This window comes from Capra hircus, chromosome 22 (genome assembly GCF_001704415.2).
Source record: "Capra hircus breed San Clemente chromosome 22, ASM170441v1, whole genome shotgun sequence".
NCBI lineage: Eukaryota > Metazoa > Chordata > Mammalia > Artiodactyla > Bovidae > Capra > Capra hircus.
The window spans coordinates 44,787,942-44,809,416 of record NC_030829.1 but is presented as its reverse complement, the minus strand read 5'-3'; the positions used below and the strand labels follow the sequence as shown (position 1 = coordinate 44,809,416).

The 21,475-nt window shown below is 38.2% G+C and overlaps 1 protein-coding gene across 7 annotated transcripts in view; it reads right to left on the bottom strand.

Moving 5' to 3' along the window:
• The window catches only part of ERC2 (ELKS/RAB6-interacting/CAST family member 2), a 996,291-nt gene that overhangs the window by 659,556 nt on the left and 315,260 nt on the right, over nucleotides 1–21,475 (bottom strand). For all 7 annotated transcript variants that reach the window (XM_018038455.1, XM_018038458.1, XM_018038452.1 and 4 more), the window contains exon 5: nucleotides 7,816–7,971. In XM_018038455.1, the coding sequence (XP_017893944.1) occupies nucleotides 7,816–7,971 (156 nt within the window). The remainder of the gene's footprint in view (nucleotides 1–7,815; nucleotides 7,972–21,475) is intronic.

Below are 21,475 nucleotides of genomic sequence, written 5' to 3'. Positions count from 1 at the left end.
ACTAAGACCTGGAGTGGACAAAACAGTTAAAAAAGAAGAAGAAGATGGAAGATAGTGCTGTAGTTTTCACTCTAGTCCCCTGCTTTGGCTTAAACTTGGCCCTTCAGATTCTTTCTAACTTGAAAGTTCATAAGCACATTTTAAATTGTATGTTTTTAAACTATATTTGATCCATCATTTTTGTCCCAGTAATTGAAACTAGCTAAATAAGAACCAAGCTACTGATAATAACTACTGAGCATAAACAGAATGAGATGCTTAAAGAGAAGTGAGACCTCCATCTTCAGAAATTTTAAGGGTTCAGCAATTAAATATAAAAGTTGATATAGAATCCCACTTGCAGGGTGAACCCAGACTAGATAGGGGGACATAGAGGTTTCATCATACTTGCCACATTTACAGGTTTGATAATGGCTGCCCGGAAGGCAATCTTGAGAAGAAGTCTGAGGATGCTGAAAAGTTCACTAAAAAGAACTGTGGGAGATTATCAATGGTTTAAGTATGTGTGTCCAGGTGGCAGCACTACTCAGGTCTGTGCAATCCATGAAGTACATTATTTCTTTGTAATTTAACAAATCACGAGTCTACGATTTTTAGCTAGAACAAAGTAAGTTATCTCCCTATACCCCTCTCTTTTTCTCACACACAAAAACAGAATATAAGTAAAATGAGGGAAAAGAGAAAATTATAAAATGAATTAAATCTTTTGTGATCAGCAACTATTCAAGGAATAGTTGACATTACAGTATATAGTTGATTCAACATATGAAACTGATTCATCTGAAAATAAAACTCAGAAAACTTTCAACTCTACATGCCGAAACAATGATGATATTTACAGTAAAGAAAAAAAGCTGATTAGTGCTAACGTCTACAAATATCGGAGTAGAAATCTCATATGGGAGTGGGGTATTGAGAGAGGAATGTGAAAGAAATTAACATCAATTGAATGGTATTTAATAGGAAGGAAGACATGGCAGGTTCTACAGATAGCTACTTCATTCAATAAAAATAGATTGATAATGATAAAACTATCTCAGCCTATAAATATTAATAGGCAGTTGCTTTAAATAACTTGCAGACTATCACTGCTGTGAGGTAAATTTTAAATATTTTATGCAGGAAAAAACGTTTTTCTAAGGGGAATATAGTTGTGGGGTAAAAAAAATCATATCCTTCCATAAAAATATGCCTTGGATTCTTTTATAGCCATAAACTCAATAAAAATGGAAAGTGATGCAATCGAACATACATGAGAACTGAGGCTGGGGAAGGTCTGTCTCCATGATGGGAAGAAAAAAAACCAATCGGAATTACATCACATGCTTTATATGAAGTCCATGTGGACATCAGGCACACTTCATCTCGTCTGAAAGTTCTTCCACAACTTACATCTGTGACACAACTAACACCAATAAAACCTCCTCTGCCAAGGAAAACAGCTTCTTTTTCACTGCAGATATGGCCCTCACGTCTAGAAAGTGATGTGCTTATTATCATGCAGTTTGGGTTATGAGGTTTGTAATTCATCAGAGGTTAATATGAAAATGTGTTACAAATTGAGAATAAAGGGGGAGATCTAAGACAGCAGAATGGCATGTTTGGCAAACTCTGCAGAGGGAGTGGCTAACAGAGAAGTACTGGGGTCAGTAGATGAAAAATGTGTGAGACTAGGAACAAAGCCTTGTATACAGCAGGGGATGCCACCATTCTTTCCCTAGTAAGAAAACAATTATTTATATGGTACATTCCATTCTTAAAGCCTTAACAGTGCTGCTGAAGGTAACTCATGCTTTTCATAGCCTCTTACATTCTGCCCTCACAGTTTGATTCCTCTAAACCTTGTGAGTATGGGTAGAAATTGGACTTTCCCACAGGGGAGAGTTGTATAGCTTGGGAGGTCCCCCAGAGTCTCAGTTCTCAGGGACAACATGCATGCACCAGAGGGCTTGAAAGATGCATGTCTTTTCATCCTGACTGACTATGTCTGGTATCCCAGGCTTTGCACATGTTGCGATTCTAAACTCTGCCTTTCCATTTTTGAAATTCACCTTCTACTATTTCAAAAATGTTCAGTTCAGTTCAGTTACTCAGTTGTGTCCGACTCTTTGCGACCCCATGAATTGCAGCATGCCAGGCCTCCCTGTCCATCACCATCTCCCGGAGTTCACCCAGACTCACGTCCATCGAGTCAGTGATGCCATCCAGCCATCTCACCCTCTGTCGTCCCCTTCTCCTCCTGCCCCCAATCCCTCCCAGCATCAGAGGCTTTTCCAATGAGTCAACTCTTCGCCTGAGGTGGCCAAAGTACTGGAGTTTCAGCTTTAGCATCATTCCTTCCAAAGAAATCTCAGGGCTGATCTCCTTCAGAATGGACTGGTTGGATCTCCTTGCAGTCCAGGGGACTCTCAAGAGTCTTTTCCAACACCACAATTCAAAAGCATCAATTCTTTGGTGCTCAGCATCCTTCACAGTCCAACTCTCACATCCATACATGACCACTGGAAAAACCATAGCCTTGACTAGACAGACCTTAGTCGGCAAAGTAATGTCTCTGCTTTTGAATATGCTGTCTAGGTTGGTCATAACTTTTCTTCCAAGGAGTAAGCGTCTTTTAATTTCATGGCTGCACCATGGCTATTTATGATATCATATTTATAAAAGCAATTTAGGTCTTGGCTGCTACTTCATAATCACAAAGCTTGCAAGAGGCCCTACCAGTCCTAGTCATCTGCTCAGCAACAAAATGGAAGCACATGCTATTTCATGGGACTACTTAAAATACTTCCTTTCCCTCCAACCTCCTGTCTTTACTCATTTTAATAATTAATCCAAGCAGCACTCACTTTGCATATCACAACATTGTTTCTATATCAAATTCTCAGCTAATGTGGAAGCTCCAATACTTTGGCCACCTGAAGCAAAAAGCTGACACATTGGAAAAAAAAAACCCTATGCTGGGAAAGATTGAATGTAAAAGGAGAAGGGGATGGCGGAGGATGAGATGGTTAGATAGCATCACCAATTCAATGGACATTAATTTGAGCAAACTCCAGGAGATACTGAAGGACAGGGGAGCCTGGTGTGATGTAGTCTATGAGGTCTGAAAGAGTCAGACACAACTTAGTGACTGAACAACAACAATGTCAATTTTTCACTGAAACATTTAAAATTATTTCAATATTCTTCTATCTCTGAAAATGAGTCTGTATATATCACTATTAGCTGCCTTTATTATATATTTCTGGGGAAGGAAATGCCAACCCACTCGAGTATTCTTGCCTGGAGAATCCCATGGACAGAGGAGCCTGGCAGACCATAGTCCACAGGGTTGCAAGAGTCGGACATGACTTAGCGACTAAATGATGATAGCGATTATCTATTTGGAGCAAACAGTTACACACAGAAATTGAGATTGATTGAGATTAAGCCCGGCTAATGACAAGGAACCAAATGCTGAGTTAATTGTATCACCAATGGGTCATGAAAGTACTTTTCAGCTAAAATTTCAAAAATATAAGCAAATGAGAACATAGATATTCTAGGAGCTATTTTTTAATGATTAGGTTGACTTTAAAACTTTTAAAATCTTTTTTCTAATTAAAAAAAGTAAGCTTCCAAGTAATTAAGACAGAACACATTTAGACCTCTATTAAAGTAATAGATCAGTGGGCACTGCCAAGCCTGGCACCTTCGTAAACCCTGAAGATGCCTCTCCAGAAGACCTGGTAAAAGAAAGGGCATTCTTAAAAGCTTTCTATATATTCATTACAAGCCACAGGCAAAAGTAACAATATACAGCTGCAATTTTCAGATTTAGTTTCAAAGAGTTCTAGTCCCCTCCTTGTGCAGCATTTCATAAGAATTTCTGAAATGTTCCTCTATCATGACTCTGAGTCTTTGTGAACTATTAAAACAACAGTTTCTGAAGTCAACTGTCCCTGCATTAAACTTACCATTTTCTGCTAGATGGGATCCAAAATCACCTTATGATTTCCATTTCTACCTCTGCTTCAGTAAACCAAATGAGTTTAACAATTACATTTCCATTTCCCAAATACATTTCAGAATCTCTAGATTTTTGCAATTTAAATATAATATTTATTTTTTGAAAAAGTCTGTAATTTCATATAGACTTGAGTCCTTCCTACTTCCTTAACTGTATAGAATTGGGGATAGAATGGTATTTTCACATATCCTTCTAGGTATGCTCGGACATAATTTGAGTTGGCAATCTTCCCCAGACCTATCACTGTAGTTTTACCAATCTGATTATTTTGACCAAAACAAAAAACAAAACACTAACTTTAACCTTGCACAACTTGCATTATTCCAGCCAGAAATGAACTCTCCTCCCATCAAGTCTTCAGGGTGGTGTTTTGAGTACATTTCTTACTTTCCCAACTAAGTGGTAAGTATTGGGAAATGGGAAATATTTTGAACATGCACAACTTTTAGTGCCCCTTTGGGGACCACAGAACTCAAAATCCACCACTGAAAGCTTTATCCATATAATCCTGCATATAAACAAAAGAATTCAAGAAACTCCAGTGGTGACACTAAACAGTCTCCTTGTCAATGTGTGTCAACAACTATTGCACAAATTAACTCCTCAGATATCTGTGATGTTCACAAGCAACACATTCATACAAACTTTGTAGAAAAGTTATCCAAATAAGCTACAATGGACCATAAAGTACACTAGCAATTCAATTTTCAGTTCAGTTCAGTCACTTAGTCGAGTCCCAACTATTTGTGACCCCATGGACAGCAGCACGCCAGGTTTCCCTGTCCATCACAAACTCCCGGAGCTTGCTCAAACACACGTCCATCGAGTTGGTATTGCCATCCAACCATCTCATCCTCTATCGTCCCCTTCTCCTCCTGCCTTCGATCTTTCCCAGAATCAGGTCTTTTCCAATCAGTCAGTTCTTTGCATCAGGTAGCCAAAGTATTGGAGCTTCAGCATCAGTCCTTCTGATGAGTATTTGGGGTGGATTTCCTTTAGGAAAGTGAGTCACTCAGTCGTGTCTGACTCTTTGTGACTCCATGGACTATACTGTCCATGGAATCCTCCAGGCCAGAATACTGGAGTGCGTGTCTGTTCCCTTCTCCAGAGGATCTTCCCAAGCCAGGGGCTGAACCCAGGTCTCCCAGGTCTCCTGCATTCCAGGCAGATTTTTTACCAGGTGAGCCACCAGGGAAGCCCAATCCTTTAGGATTGACTGGTTTGATCTCCTTGCTGTCCAAGGGACTATCAACAGTCTTCTTCAGCACCACAGTTTGAAAGCATCAATTCTTCAGTGCTCAGCCTTCTTTATGGTCCAACTCTCACATCTGTACATGACTACTGGAAAGATCATAGCTTTGACTACAAGGACTTTTGTCAGCAAGGTGATGTTTCTGCTTTTTAATACGCTGTCTAGGTTTGTCATAGCATTCCTATCAAGTAGCAAGCATCTTTTAATTTCACCAGCTGCAGTGACTTTGGAGTCTGAGAAGAAAAAAATCTGTCACTGCTTTCACTGTTTCCCCATCTATTTGCCATGAAGTGATGGGACCAGATGCCATAATCTTAGTTTTATGAATGTTAAGCTTTAAGCCAGCTTTTTCACTCTCCTCCTTCATCCTCATCAAGAGGCGCCTTAGTTCCTCTTTGCACTTACTAAAATTATTAATATATTTGATTATATTTCTTCAGTAATAATGGATATAGTCATTGCCTATGTTTTTGACTCAGGTGTTTTAACTACAGAGTTTCGTTTAACATTTTGAGTCACTTTCTAAGTTTTGCAGTGCTGCCCCCACTTCATAGATGAGGAAAGTGTGGCTGACTGACTTAAGTCACTCCTGAAGGTCATGCAGCTATCAAGGGCAGGTTAGAAATCTGCCAGAGTCTCCTTCAGTCTTCAGCCTGCACTCTTTTCAGGCTGTACTCCTTTTCTCTCCTTGAACATCCTTCCGACTTGACCACTCTGGGAACCCTTGAAAGTAACTAACCATTAAAAGTTAAAACTAGCTCAAGGACTGATGGTGCCTCAGAAGACTGTGGGCTAATAAAGGTCATCGCTTGCTTCCTGAAGACCATATACATGTTTTATTTACTGGGACACAATCTATATTGAGGGACAGAGTTTACAAATTTCAAGGCATTTTCAGTTGTACAAGTGGCTTGAACTATCTTCCACTGATATATGACAGGATAGGGTAGGGAGGAAAAGTTTGAGCCAAAACAATCATTTCCCCCAATCTTCATGGATTCACTCAGATCTGTACATCTGGTCTTCGTTCCTGGAGTGATCTGGCCATTGTCTGCAGGCCACCCTACACTGTGCTTGTGGCATGTCAGCTCAACGCTCTAAGAGGAAAGGACTGCAAAAAGAAACCAGAAGGGAGGACTTAGCAAGGAAACCGGCTCTGCATTCTGTGGCCATCATTAAAAGCAAGGAGTTACATTCAAATATACTGGACATTCTCCTTCTCATATCTCTACCCCTTGATGAAAATTTTTAGTCAAAATCTCAACATTAACTTACAGATGGAAGTTGACAGAAGTACAGCATGGTTTTTGTTTTTCCTAGAGAAACACACGTGCACACACATACAGAGTAAAGTAAACACTACATATTATTTCTCTCCTGTAATTTTGCAAATTCTCTGCAAAGACTGTCCATGTATTTCACAACTGATAAAAATCATAACCATTATTTAAGCAGTTATCCTCTCAACTTCCCACTGCCTTCTCACAGAAGTGTGCATCACTCAACTCTGCTGCATTTTATAAGGCAACAAACAGCAAAACCTAGAATAAGAACAGGGGTACTTAAGAGGAAGTGGTAGAAAAAAAATAATTTTAATTGGTGTGGTTATTGTTTTCAAAAATAAAATGGCTTAAATAGAGGAAAAAATAAAAGTATTTCAAAGTCTCTAAAGGCCAATTGGGCTGCTCAGAAATTAAATAATTCTGCATATATAAAAAGAATAGATTTTCAGGTGATTTGTCCATTTGCAACTCAAAGTTTCATTTTGAAAAATACAAGCCAAATTCTTTAAAACTAGCAATACTGATAGAAAGTAATGGAAACGGTTACTATAATAATATTCCATAAATATCCCATAGCAATAGGTAACAATAATAACACTCAACAACAATGACTCACATGACTGAATGCTTTCTAGAGATCAGTCAAGGAAATAAGTATTTTAAATGCATAATCTCCTGGAATTGTCAAAGCGACCCGATGATACAGGTATTTTTCTTTTTCTTATCAGTATTTCATGGATGAAGAAACTGAGGCTCACAGAGATTGAATATTTTCAGCAAATGATAGCATTGGGACTCAAAATCAGTTCTGTCAAATACTATATTAAAACCAAAATATCTTCATACCACTGAAATCAGTTAAATTGGCTTCCAAGATTAACACCTTTTAAGACCATCACCTTCCAGGGATGGCCAGAAATTTGGCAAAGATAGAAACTTTTAAAAATAGAAAACTTATGAAATCTCAGGAAATTTGGAGAGCGAAGACTATTAAAAATAAATGTTAATTCCCAAGACAGAGGGACACTGAAAGAACTCATTAGAAAATCCTGAACCCCTTAGGAAGTAGAAATTCTACCAAAAGTTTTACCTGATTTTTCTGGTATCTATGCTTTTGAACTAAAAATTTTCCTCATTCTTCTCTACTGTCCATATATTTCATATATCACATAAAGCAGATTATGTGAGTATTTGGGAAAAGTATGTATATAAACCATAACTTTCCAGTCACATTAAGAATATAAAAGTTTATAACTTTGGACTATACATACCTTGGTTTTCATGAACTTGGAGTGACTTTTGTAAACCTCTATTTGTTTTATCTCTTCTTCACGGTCCTCAGTGTTCAACACACCATTGGCTTTTAACATCTGGATCTCATCCTCAAGATCCCTTATGTTTCGCTCCAATGAAGCGATTTTTGTGTCCTGTTGGTTAAAAAAAAAAAAAAAAAAGAGGGAAAGAAAATTGCTTTTCCAATATTATCAAAACAATTTCAGAAAGCAATTTATTCAATAGTAATAGATTAACTATGGTGTACACACAGCCCTGAATTCAGAACTATTTACTTTTTTCACCTCTGAAGATCACTTGTGAGATTATTTTTTAAGCTCCCAATAAACAGCTTATGTCAATGCAAGACAGAGTTACCTAGATATGTTTGTTGCATATATAGCAATCAGATTAATAAAGAAATAGTGATAAAAGTGATCTAAAGTGTTAAAAACAAAAATGACATTTAAGAAGACAAATTTATAATTTCAGAGATAGTTTACTAGTGAAAATTTTTGAGTCTACTTGTACACACAAAAACGGTTTGTTCATGTGTGTATTTTGTGGCTAGTTTTATAAGGCATGCTTGGAATTTGACTGTGAAAGAGAAGGAAATTAAAATCTACTAATGGGGGAAAGGATTCTCATCTAAAATACAGACATAAGTGAAATTAAATAACTGAATCATGACCTAGTATGACTGACACACTAAATATTGAAAATTTATAGCAACTGGAAATAATATATCACATCATGATTTACTTGGCAAGCAGACAGCTTCCTGCGTGACAAAAAATAATCACTATCTTGAAGGGCATTTCTAACCTATTGATTTACAGAGTTAAAAAAAAAACTAGAAATATTACACTCAAATGTGGGGTTAATTGAGGACAAATCATAGGTAATTTTCTTTAAAGAAGGAAATGACAGATTCTACACACAAAGTAAAGCGTAATAAGAAATGATGCATTAGAAAGAGAGGAGAGAAGAGAGGAGATGCATTATAGAGGGAAAAACTGTTCCTCAACCTCAGGTATTAAACTCAAATCAGTGCTTCGAATGGAACACACTGGAAGTTTGACGTCAAGTCTTCTCACTGTCACCATCTCCCTGCCATTTTATTGTGTAGATTCAAGGAGGTTATATTACATTTGCAATTGGAAGTTAACGAAAAATGAGCCACTAACTCATTTTTTTTTACCAATTCATCTTTTTAGAATCTAAGAAACAAAAGAGTTCTAAAAGTAAAGACAATGAATGGGCTATTCTATTTATAACAACTCAGAAAAAAACTTTAACAATTATGTCTGTCCTGATTTTGTAGCTACTTTCTATTTTACTTTCATATATTACATGCCCGATGGCATGTTTCATTATCATGAACATTGCCATCACTGTTAAAAGTAGAAAAATGAGAACCAGCAGAAGCAGCTTACTGAGCTCCACTCTGTTCCCATACCTGGGTGCTCTAAGTGCTGAAGACACTTATTAATTCTTAAAAAGAAAAAAAAATGCAAGAAGATGAAAGAAATTGATTTTGAAATTTGCAACATTATTATGGAATATTACATTCCATTCTGTAAGCATTTCATTTTCCTTTTAAAATAGTATTTATTGTATCTTTTCAGTTATAAAAGTAATATACTTGAAATTCACAAAAAATGGAGAAAATTCCCTACAATTCTATCATCCAATGATAACCATCAGGTTTTTATTTATAGCCTGCACTATGGAGAGGAGGCCTTTGGGAGGTAATCAGGATTAGGAGTCATGAGTATGGAACCCTCATGATGGGCTTAGCGTCCTCATAAGAAGAGATACTAGAGAGCTTGTTTTCTCTCCCTGCCATGTGAGAACAGAGCAAGAGGGTGACTGTCTGAAAGCCAGGATTCTCACAGGAATCCAACCATGCTGGCACTCTGATCTCAGACTTCCAGCCTCCAGAACTGCAAGAAAATAAATTTCTGTTTTTTAAGCCACTCAGCCTGTGGTATTTTCTTATAGCAGGCCAAGCTGATAAATGTAGGGAGTCCTTCTTAGTGATTCATTTGAATTCTGAGCTATGCTAACTCTGTAGATAAAAAGAGCAGCAATAATGAAAAGGCTATGGAAAAAGAACTTTTACAAGTTCATAAGAGCCTTTATAAATAAATGCCGCTGCTGCTGCTGCTAAGTCACTTCAGTCGTGTCCGACTCTGTGTGACCCCATAGATGGCAGCCAACCAGGTTCCCCCATCCCTGGGATTCTCCAGGCAAGAACACTGGAGTGGGTTGCCATTTCCTTCTCCAATGCATGAAAGTGAAAAGTGGAAGTGAAGTCACTCAGTCGTGTCCGACCCTCAGTGACTCCATGGACTGCAGCCTACCAGGCTACTCCGTCCATGGGATTTTCCAGGCAAGAGTACTGGAGTGGGATGCCATTGCCTTCTCTGATAAATGAATGAGAGTCATTTTAAATCGACATTTTTTCTGACTATAAAATTAAGACATGCTCATTAAAGAAAACTTGAAAAGTCACATAGATAATTATGATATCCACCCCAATCTCATCACTCAAATATACCCACTATTAACTATTTTATTTACCTCCCATGAAAGACTATATTATTTCTTTAAAATATAAAGATATCTATTAAAACATTAATCATTAATCTATTAAAACATTAATGTAGATTTCTGCTCTTTACTGATACAAATTTTTCAGCATTTACAAATATCTAAGTACAATTTTTACAAGAATTTACCTGTAAGTTGTGTGAGAGAAATATTCAACATTCCTGCTTTTTAATATAAAATCTCCTTTGATTTCAGATTCAAGTCTAAACTGACATATTTATATGTATACATGTGTACACATATTTACATGTATACATATGTATTTATACATAAGTATGAAGTGAAGTCTCTTAGTCGTGTCTGACATTTTGCAACCCCATGGACTGTAGCCCACTAGGCTCCTTGGCCCATGGGATTTTCCAGGCATGAATACTGGAGTGGGTTGCCATTTCCTTCTCCAGGGGATCTTCCCGATCCAGGGACCAAACCTAGGTCTCCCGCATTGTAGGCAGATGCTTTACCATCTGAGCTACTAGGAAAGCCTTTATACACATATTTATACACATATAAATATATGTGTGTACTGAAATATACTTTGTAGTCCCATAGTTTAAATTTTATTTCTTGGTAGCATTTGTTAAAATTTCATCTCAATCATGTAGGCAAGGGGAAAAGAAACCCTCAGCTTTCCTCTCAGTCAACTTCTAAGAGTTTAGTTAGCAGTTACCACAACTGCTAACTTCAAAATGGGTTAAAAGGAGCTTTTCACTGGACCTTTAAAAATTACACATTGCTAAAGAAAGATCAGAGTGAAATCACATAGAAACAGAGAAAATCCTTTTGATCTATACATATCTGAGTTAAAATTTCACCAAATTAGTAAAACATATTTTTAAAATAATATTTTAACTTTTACTAATTTTTTTAAATTAAGCAGCCTCTTTTTCCTCCCAAACTTTTTTCTTTTAATCACAGATGTCCAAGAATATCAAAAGAAAGTAATGAAAGAAAACAGATGAAAGAGAAATGGATATTGTAGAAGTTACTTTAATAAAGATCTATTTTTCTGTCCTTATTGATATTTCTGTTCTTACAGTAAGAAGTCTATTTCAAGAACTCATAACCAAAATCACAAGCATGGAGAAAAGGAAATGGAAGAATATCAGCAAGATCTAGGGAAGAGAAAACATGCAAAATACAAACATATTAGATGGTGCATTGATTCTGCCCAAGAAGATATTCAAAATGCTGAGCCAGAAAAAGACATGAGAAAATATAAGCATGAAAAATTAAGGCAAAGAAAATGACTGCCATGGTTACAGCTGCTGCACTGCTTCAGTTTCAGGAATTCAAAGAGAACAATTTTTTTTTTCTTTTTCAAAAATCTCTAAAACTAAGATAAATCACTAAAAAATATATATTTAAGGAAGACTATGGAAGAAAAGTATCTCACATGTCCTGAGGCTCAATGTGGTACATAAACATTGCCTTTCAAAACAGAGGTCTTTCCTGATAGCTCAGTTGGTAAAGAATCAGCCTGCAATTCAGGAGACCCCGGTTCAATTCCTGGGTTGGGAAGATCCCCTGGAGAAGGGAAACGCAACCCACTCCAGTATTCTGGCCTGGAGAAGTGCATGGATTGTATGGTCCATAGGGTTGCAAAGATTCGGACATAACTTTCACTTTCAAAACAGATACAAAATGCACATGCTCAGTAACTCAAGCACTGGTGTACAATGGAGAGAAAAAAACTTAAGTGAAGACATATGCTGAGGCATCCTCAAAGTGGAATTTTAGAAGGTAGAGCAATATTTTATTCTCAATCACCAAAGAATCTTCATCAGAATATCTTTACATATTATCTATAACAGATATTTTAAAATAATTTTTGTAGGGATTTTCAAATACTCATCTAGATTGTGTTTCACAAAGAAGCAAGCACTCAAAGCAGATAATTCTAGGCCTTCCTTAGAGACGGAGAAAGTGAAATAGAAACAGCTTTTCCTGAAGTTCACAGAAACCAAATGCTCTGTGAAAAGGGCTCTGCAGGGTCAAGTAAGTTTGAGAAATGATTATTGGGGATTCCCAATGCATATTAGCATTAATCATTCTGCAAGGTCCTACAGCAAAGCATTCTACTTACTTTGATTTTTCCAGTGTTATTACTCTAGAAGTCAATTCTTGGGGGAAAAGAATAGAACTTTAATGATCATGTTAAGCTCAGGGTTATATACTGAAGAAAAGAGTCAAAACAATGATTTGGATTCTTCAAAAGAAAACTTGCTGTGATTACCCCCAATTTAAAATAATTGAGGGCTTAACTATTCACATCACCTTGTCAGCTTCTGTCACTCAAGTCATTTACTGAGAGCCTGCTCTGAGCCCTGAGCAGTGAGAGAACAGGCAGACTCCCATGCTCCCTGAACTTGCCACTCCGTATCTCAGGTGACATTTTTCAAATAGTCTTGGGATAGGAAAAGCATGAAATTGTTTTGCTTCTATAATTTATTTTTGTTAAAGATTGCAGGAATGTGGGGGGGGGATATTTCTGTGGGGGGCTAAAAACAACTGAAATGTGTTTGTTTTATTCCCCTTGAGTTAGAAAAAAATGTCTGAATTGAATAGCTCTTAAAGTCATTTCTTTCCGCATACTCATAAAATACTTGTAATAATACTTTATTTTATACATACAGATCATAACTCCTACTGAAAGATACATGTCCAAGACTATTTTATACCCATCATCCAAAAGATGCTAAATAGTTATCTGAGGACCAACTCTTTGTGACCCCATGGACTGAAGCCCACCAGGCTCCTCTGTCCATGGAATTCTCCAAGCCAGAATACTGGAGTGGGCAGCCTTTCCTTTCTCCAGGGGATCTTCCCAACCCAGGGATCAAACCCAGGTCTCCCACATTGCAGGCAGATTATTTGCCAGCTGAGCCACAAGGGAAGCCCAAGAATACTGGAGTGCGTAGCCTAGCCCTTCTCCAGCGGATCTTCCTGACCCAGGGATCAAACCTGGGTCTCCTGCATTGCAGGCAAATTCTTTACTGTCTGAGCCACCAGGGACACCCTTCTAATGGGCAAACAATAAATCACTGGAAGTGAACCCCTAGTAATCACCTACCCAATGGGCCCAGCCTGGTAATTCTGGAATCAGCCATGAATACTAGCAAGCACACGAGTGCAGGGACTATAGCAGTGAGGATAAATGTCAGGTGGAAAGACTAAAATAAATTTATTTCATTTCTGCTTTATTATATATATATAACATCTTTGGATATATATAATCTTTGGATTTTTCTAGGACATGTCTGCTATAGTTGAAAGTAAATTTAGATACAAGAAGTTCTCTCAGTCATTCAACAAATGCATATTGAGCATCTACTGGGTAGCAGGCACCTTACCAGATGTGTGAGATACCAGGTAGATATGAACAAGATACATGGGCACCCTTCCCTCTCCACCATGGAGAGCAGTCTATATCCTTGTTACACAGTGTAGTCTACAGACAATAGCACTAACATCACTTGGGAGCTTTTTAGAAATGCAGAATCTCAGGCCACAACTACTGAATCTGAGTCTGCACTTTTGTAAGGTCCTCGTGTGACTTGGGTATTTTAAATGACTTTATGTGTCCAGCATATACAAAGGACAAGACTAATCAATGCAAAAGAGACAAGAACAACTTTACTGGTCAAGTACATTTAGAAAAACATGAGGCTGTTTTCCAAAGATATCAAATTTGGCCGAAGTGTACAGCAACTCTAGGAATAAACTTTCTGGAGAAAATTTTCCAGTAAGGATGCCTTTATTATCCTTTTTGTGTTTGTCAAACATTATGTTCCTCTTAAACACCAAGAAACAGATTTCAATTCCTGTCTAGGAACTGTGAACACTGAAATGGAGAGTGGGTGGAACATCAAAAAAGCAGTATCATTTAGTCACAAAAAGTAACAATTATGTTATTGCTGAGTGTCACAATGTGCTTTCCTTTCAATTACAGGAAGGATTACTAGTTTCATTTTAATATCTGGCCAAGAAAGAAAATACAAGGGTTTGTTGTTTTTTTTTTAAAGAGCATGGAACTCTCTGTGATCACATAACAGTCTACGGACATTAATCAACAAAAATAGGGCCTGATGGTTTAAAGAGAAGATGTGATCTAATGTTCAGGAAACATCCTTACATAATTATATTACACTTTATTTAGAATAAAATTCTAGACTATTATTACTGGATACCACAGAGGCTCTTGAAGGCTTAACTTTTAAAAATCATCTAGTTGTAGCTGCAAACATAACTGAGCAGTCCTCAGTTCAGTTATCTGAGTAATGCCCTGCTTTTTGAAGGATTTATTGTGTGGGGTTCACCGTGGTTATGTGAGCCCAAGTTAAGTACTCCAGAAAGAAGTCAACGTGGGTCTAAGGCATGTTAGGGGAAAAAACAAAATTTCAAAAACTCTTCTTCCTGAGCCTTATCAAATCATACAACGATGATGACCTAGATTAGAAGATGACAAGGGACCTGCTGTTTTTTTTTTTATGTTGTTTTCTTGTTTGTCTGTTTATTCAGATGGTATCTAACTCTTTAGAACAAAATGTACAAGCACAGAATCAGGTTGGGCTAGATCAAAGTAAAAGCAGTTAGGGTGCTTTGATGCTTCTTTTCATGGTCTCACTGGCCTACTTCTGACTCATTCTTCATGAAATCCACACCCTAGGAATGCATCATTCTGCTGTACTGTCTCTGGGCACATTACTAATGACCCTCAGGGAGAAGATACATTGCTAGTGGTTCTTGATGGACACACTGTGACCTCTGAGGTTTTCGTCTCCATGTATTAATTTGTTGTGGAGGTTAACAGACTCGTGTCTAACAAACAGAGCTAAAATAAAACAATCCAACTAACCCTTAGAGAGTCATAAACCTGAATGCAAATCCTGCTTCAGGTTTTTATGCCTTTGGGCAAAACACCAAGATCCCCTTAAATAAGACCATGCTCAAGAGCAGGTTATGAAAATTACAAGCGTTCTGTAATGCACGCAAAATATCTGTCATGAAACTCCCTCAGGAGAATAAAGGGTTGCTTTATAGGCCAACAACAGTATAGTAAGTCCTGCCCACTCCCAGTTCTGTGAGATACACATGTAGAAGACAGTAGCATCTATTTTCAATCCACCTTAATGACTATATTCCTAACCTTGCTAATCCTATAATAACCTGAGGTTGTGATGAGAATAAAACAAGTGACAAGATGCACACCTTCCAGAATAATACCTACCACACGGGAGGTCCTCTATCGATATTCCCTTCCTTCCTCTTTCCAGCTATAGCATCTATCTCTTTTTAACTATCTGCTCAACTTCTTCCCCTTTTGGGAACTACATCGCCCCAACTCCCTGTTGTTTTAGTGGGGTTTTCCAGTCTGACCTTTGGTGACAAGCACCACCTCTGGACACTGAATGATCCAGGAGTGAATTCATTAAGCCATCAAGGCCAAGCGGAGTTCTTTGAGGGAACTGACAAAATCAAGGACCTCTCCTTTTCTGAAATTATGAATGATAAGAAAAATATGGAGGGTCTGTGGCTATTTGATGTCTTCCTTGATACCATGTAGTAAGAATCTGCCTAAATAATGGGGCCCTTATAACATCATTTGAACAGCAAGATACAGCTACATCTGAATCATACACTCTTCAGAATAGCAGAGTTTCAATCACTTGTAACTAGAAAGCATAATATACAAGAAATAGGGCAAAAGATAACACCAAAATATAGTTAGATATAGCCCTGTGTAAGAACACAGAGAAGTCAGAAATTAAAATTTAATTAATATAAGCTAAAGGAATAAGAGAACAAGTATGGACTATGTAGGGATTCCCAGGTGGCATAGTGGTAAAGAATCCACCTGCCAATGCAGGAGACATGGGTTCAATCCCTGGGTTGGGAAGATCCTCTGGAGTAGGAAATGGCAACCCACTACAATATTCTTGCCAGGAAAATTCCATGTACGGCAGAATCTGGTGGGCTACAGCCCACAGGGTTGCAAAGAGTTGGATATGACTGAGCATGCACGCATGGAATATGTATCAAGGAGGAAAAAGACAGGACTGATTAAAAAGTATGGATCACTTTTAGTTGCACTGGAGTAGGAAATGAAAGAAAGATGGAGATGAATGATCAGCACTCTTCAGAATCAAGCTAAGAGTGTATACTTGATTCTGACTGGGAATTATTTATAAGCTGGTAAAAAGAATGCAATAAGATGACCTTGGAGAAGTTAATAATAAAAACCTCAGTTTTCATTTCAATCCCAAATAAAGGCAATGCCAAAGGATGTTCAAACTAACACACAATTGCACTCATCTCACATGCTAGCAAAGCAATGCTCAAAATTCTCCAAGTGAGGGTAGAGAAGGTAGAAGAACCAGAGATCAAATTGCCAACATCCACTGGATCATAGAAAAAGCAAGAGTTCCAGAAAAACATCTACATCTGCTTTATTCACTTACACCAAAGGTTTTGACTGTGTGGATCACAACAAACTGTGGAAAAGTCTTCAAGAGATGGGGATAGCAGATGATCTTACCTGTCTCCTGAGAAATCTGTATGCAGATCAAGAAGCAACAGTTAGAACAGGACATGAAACAAAAGACTGGTTCAAAACTGGGAAGCAGTGCATCAGGGTTGTTTATTGTCATCCTGCCTATTTAACCTGCATGCAGAGAACATCATGTGAAATGCCAGGCTGGATGAAGCATAAGCTGGAATCAAGACTGTGGGGAGAATTATCAATAACCTTAGATATACAAATGACACCACCCTTATAGCAGAAAGCAAAGAGCAACTAAAGAGCCTCTTGATGAAGGTCAAAGAGAGTGAAAAGGCTTACTTAAAACTCAATGTTCAAAAAACTAAGATCATGGCATCCAGTCCCATCACTTTACAGCAAATAGATGGAGAAACAATGGAAACAGTGAGAGACTTCATTGTCCTGGACTCCAAAATCACTGCAGATGGCGACTGCAGCCATGAAAGTAAGATGCTTGCTCCTTCGAAGAAAAGCTCTGACAAACCTAGACAGTGTATTAAAAGGCAAAGACATTACTTTGCTGATAATGGTGTGTATAGTAAAACTATGGTTTTTACAGGAGTCATGTATGGATGTGTGGGTTGCACTATAAAGAAAGCTGAGTGTTGAAGAATTGATGCTTTTGAACTGTGGTGTTGGAGAAGACTCTTGAGAGTCCCTTGGACTATCAAGGAGAGAGAGATGAGATCAAGAGATCTCATCAAGATATCAAGAGATCTCCCTGCAAGGAGATCCAACCAGTCAATCCTAAAGGAAATCAGTCCTGAATATTTATTGGAAGAAGTGACACTGAAGCTGACGCTCCAATAATTTGGCCACCTGATGTGAAGAACTGACTCACTGGAAAAGATCCTGAAGCTAGGCAAGATTGAAGGCAGGAGGAAAAGGGGATGACAGAAGACGAGATGGTTGGATGGCATCACTGACTTGATGGACATGAGTTTGAGCAAGGTCTTAGCGATGGTGAAGGACAGGGCAGCCTGGCACACTGCAGTCTGTGGGGTTGCAAAGAGTCAAACATAACTGAGCGACTGAACAAAAACAAAAGCTAAAATGGAAGTTGAGACAGTAGAGATGATGGGTCATTTGCCTAGCAGTGAAAGAATTCTCAGATATAGTTGAGAATTAAGTATAGAAAAACCAACAGCATAACTGCCAGAGAAAAGATAGGTAAAAAAAGAAAAAGTTATGGAAATGATGGAAAACGTTGCAGAAAATTAGCAAGTGAAGTTTCAAGAAAGAAAGAAGGTCAAACAAAGATTTGAAGACACTAAAGACTAAGAAAAAAAATAGAGTATTACTGGTGACATGAGGGCAGTTTCAATGGAGTTGTGTTATAACTGGAAACTGAATCCCAGGGTTTTGAGTCAGGGTGATTGCAGAGACATTCAACAGCAATACTGCACAGGGCAAGGACCAACCAGAACAGCTGCCACCTGGACCACTGCAACCAGGTCTTGGAGTCCCTGCGGGAGCAGGAGATAACTCTTTGCTGAATTTGGGGGTAAGAGCTAGAGTGGGAGGCATACTCTGAGGGTTTTGGATAACCACAGAAGTATTTCAGTATTTTACAATCATTATAGCTATACCTATGCCTACATACACAGCTGCTTTAATTAATATTGAAAGTTTCTTACATTTCCAATGCATGAAAGGGAGCAATGGTTAATTCAAAACTGGATCCATAAGTCTGTGCCACAAACTAATTTAGAGCCTCTCCAGTACCAACCTGTGGACTGGGTGCATCAGAAACTGGTTTTTTGTTGTTGCTTGTGCCTGTGTTTAACAATGACTTGGCCTCCAAGGACATTCCCTTTAAGGATGGAATGACACAAAAATCAGTATTTATTTATAAGTTTCTCAGGTTTGGGGGGGTGGATCAAAAGATTTTCTTTTTATCTACATTTTCTTTCCCATTTATGTTAAAATATAAATATACTTGGATTATCTGAATATACAGAAAGGAATAGCACAGGACAGAAGCAAACAAAGTTTCTCCATTCTGGTATTTAAAAATGAAGTTAATATTAATAACAACATCAGCTCATGTGTATTATTAATTAAGACAAGCACTGTGCTAGAAAATCTCATTTAGTCTTGCCCATAACCCTATGAAGTAAGTATTTATTTTACCCATTTTATAGGTCACAATACCTACAAAAGGTAATTAACTTGCCTAAGATTTTCTCTTTTGTTGAAATAACTTTCTGGGCTCAAGAGGGTACAACATCAACAAACCAAAATATGTTAACTTTCACGTCCCTGTTAATGTTCTACTGGACCAGAAACAGCATATCCAGTCAGCCAATCCCCAAACACTAACCCAACTGTATACTTATTTCCTTATTTATCATTACTTCAAACAAGGTGGACTATGAGGTCCCAGCAAATCGGATACTTTTTTTTTTCTCTCTCTCCTTCTTGTTCTTTATTCCTTACCCTGGGAAAGTTTCCTACCTTCCACCCTATTTTGCAGTTCTCCAAATGGAGACTGTCTGCTTCATGATAAGACTTCATAAAGCATTTCTTTGTATCACCTGAATTTTCATCTCTAATCATTCTTAAAAAAAAAAATCTTTCATAAACTAGAATGGTTCCTTCCATAAAACTTCCCTTGACTAGGAGTGAGGAAGCCACACTGGGACCCTGCTGTCCCTGGGATAATCTCAGGAAAGACTGCATTGAGAGACAGTCAACCACCTAGAAGCAAGTCTATTTTGGTTCTTTCTTCCACATAGTACTTTTAGCCTTTAAAGATCACAGAGCAAGGTCAAAAGAAAATAATGACGATGCTAGAAAGAGAAGAAAAGGAGGAAGAAGTTTAAGAAACTGCTTCCAGATGACAAAGGTAGCCCCTCGATGTCTGCAGCCTGCCCTCCCAAGAATGGATCCATGTCATCTTTCACAAACATCTGAATACAAACAGGGCTGATTTCCCAGAAATTCAGTGAAATATTACTTTGCAAAACTGAATGCATTTCAGAGAGTAATATAAAGATGGACACCTGACACCTCTGTTCTCTTCCAACTCTCTTTGGAAAAAGATCAGGTGAAGAAGTTCTCCTTCTGGCTTTCTAGAACCTGAACTTGCTCTTCCAATTCTTTAATACTTCCCCGAAGTCCCCAATAGTCCTGGTTTGAGACCTCATTCTAAGGATCGCCAAAACTAGCACAAATCCTTCTACATTCAAAACGCTTATCTCATGGAAAAAGCAACAGGCAGCAGAGGAATTCAGGCCACCCCAAGTCACCAGCGTGGCCTGAGGGATGTGGAAACTGGACCATGCCTTAGGGATGAGGCATGAGACGGCTGGTACACTATCATTACTGAAACTTGAAGGGGGGTTCACTTGAGGCCTGTGGTTGACTTCTCAACTCTGCTGGAGGGGGGCACACGCCAATAAGGAAATTGCAGTCCCTAAATAAACAATAAGCTGGGAACCTGAGCAGCAACAAGGGAGAAGGCAGGGGCTGCTGGCCTGGGCAGAGCTGGCCATGAGGGAGCAAACAAAGCAAAGATTTAAACTGCAAGAATGCCTTGTCAATTCAGACTCCCCAGGCAGTCCCTTTGAGGGTCCAAATTGCCAGTCACCAATCCTTCAGATTTGGTAGAATTTTTAAAGCAGGACACTTTGTTCAATCCTTTCATTTGCCAAATAAGAATATGAGAGCCAGAGGGGACAAGTGACTTGCCAAGGGCCCAACAAAGTCCCAGATCATTTATTATACCACAGGCCTACTGGGAGTTACTGTTTTTTCTCCACTGATTTCTCATTTCAAAGATACTTTTAAAATCTTTCCACATGTAAAGTATGTGTGTATGTAGCGCTAAGACTCTGAAATAAGCTTGTTAAATTCTTTCTCTCCAGTGGTCCTTGATGCGTTTGAACTGTGGTGTTGGAAAAGACTCTTGAGAGTCCCTTGGACTGCAAGGAGATCCAACCAGTCCATTCTGAAGGAGATCAACCCTGGGATTTCTTTGCAAGGAATGATGCTAAAGCTGAAGCTCCAGTACTTTGGCCACCTCATGAGAAGAGTTGACTCATTGGAAAAGACTGTGATGCTGGGAGGGATTAGGGGCAGGAGGAGAAGGGGACGACCAAGGACGAGATGGCTGGATGGCATCACGGACTCGATGGACGTGAGTCTGAGTGATCTCTGGGAGATGGTGATGGATAGGGAGGCCTGGCATGCTGCAATTCATGGGGTCGCAAAGAGTCAGACACGACTGAGTGACAGAACTAACTAACCATAAACCTCAGAAATGCATCTCCTAGTCGGTTATTCTATAGCTCATTTTATATTTTAATCTTTAAGTAATCAAAGTTATTGATCCTTTTGTTTGTAATATTTTCACTTTTTAGCAATAGCTTTATTGGATATACGCATGTAAGAATTTAAGATTTAAAATTTTAAATAAATAAATAAATAAATAAATAAAAATAAAATAAAATAAATTTATATTTTAAAATAAAAAAAAAAAAATTCATTCTTTTAAAGTGTAC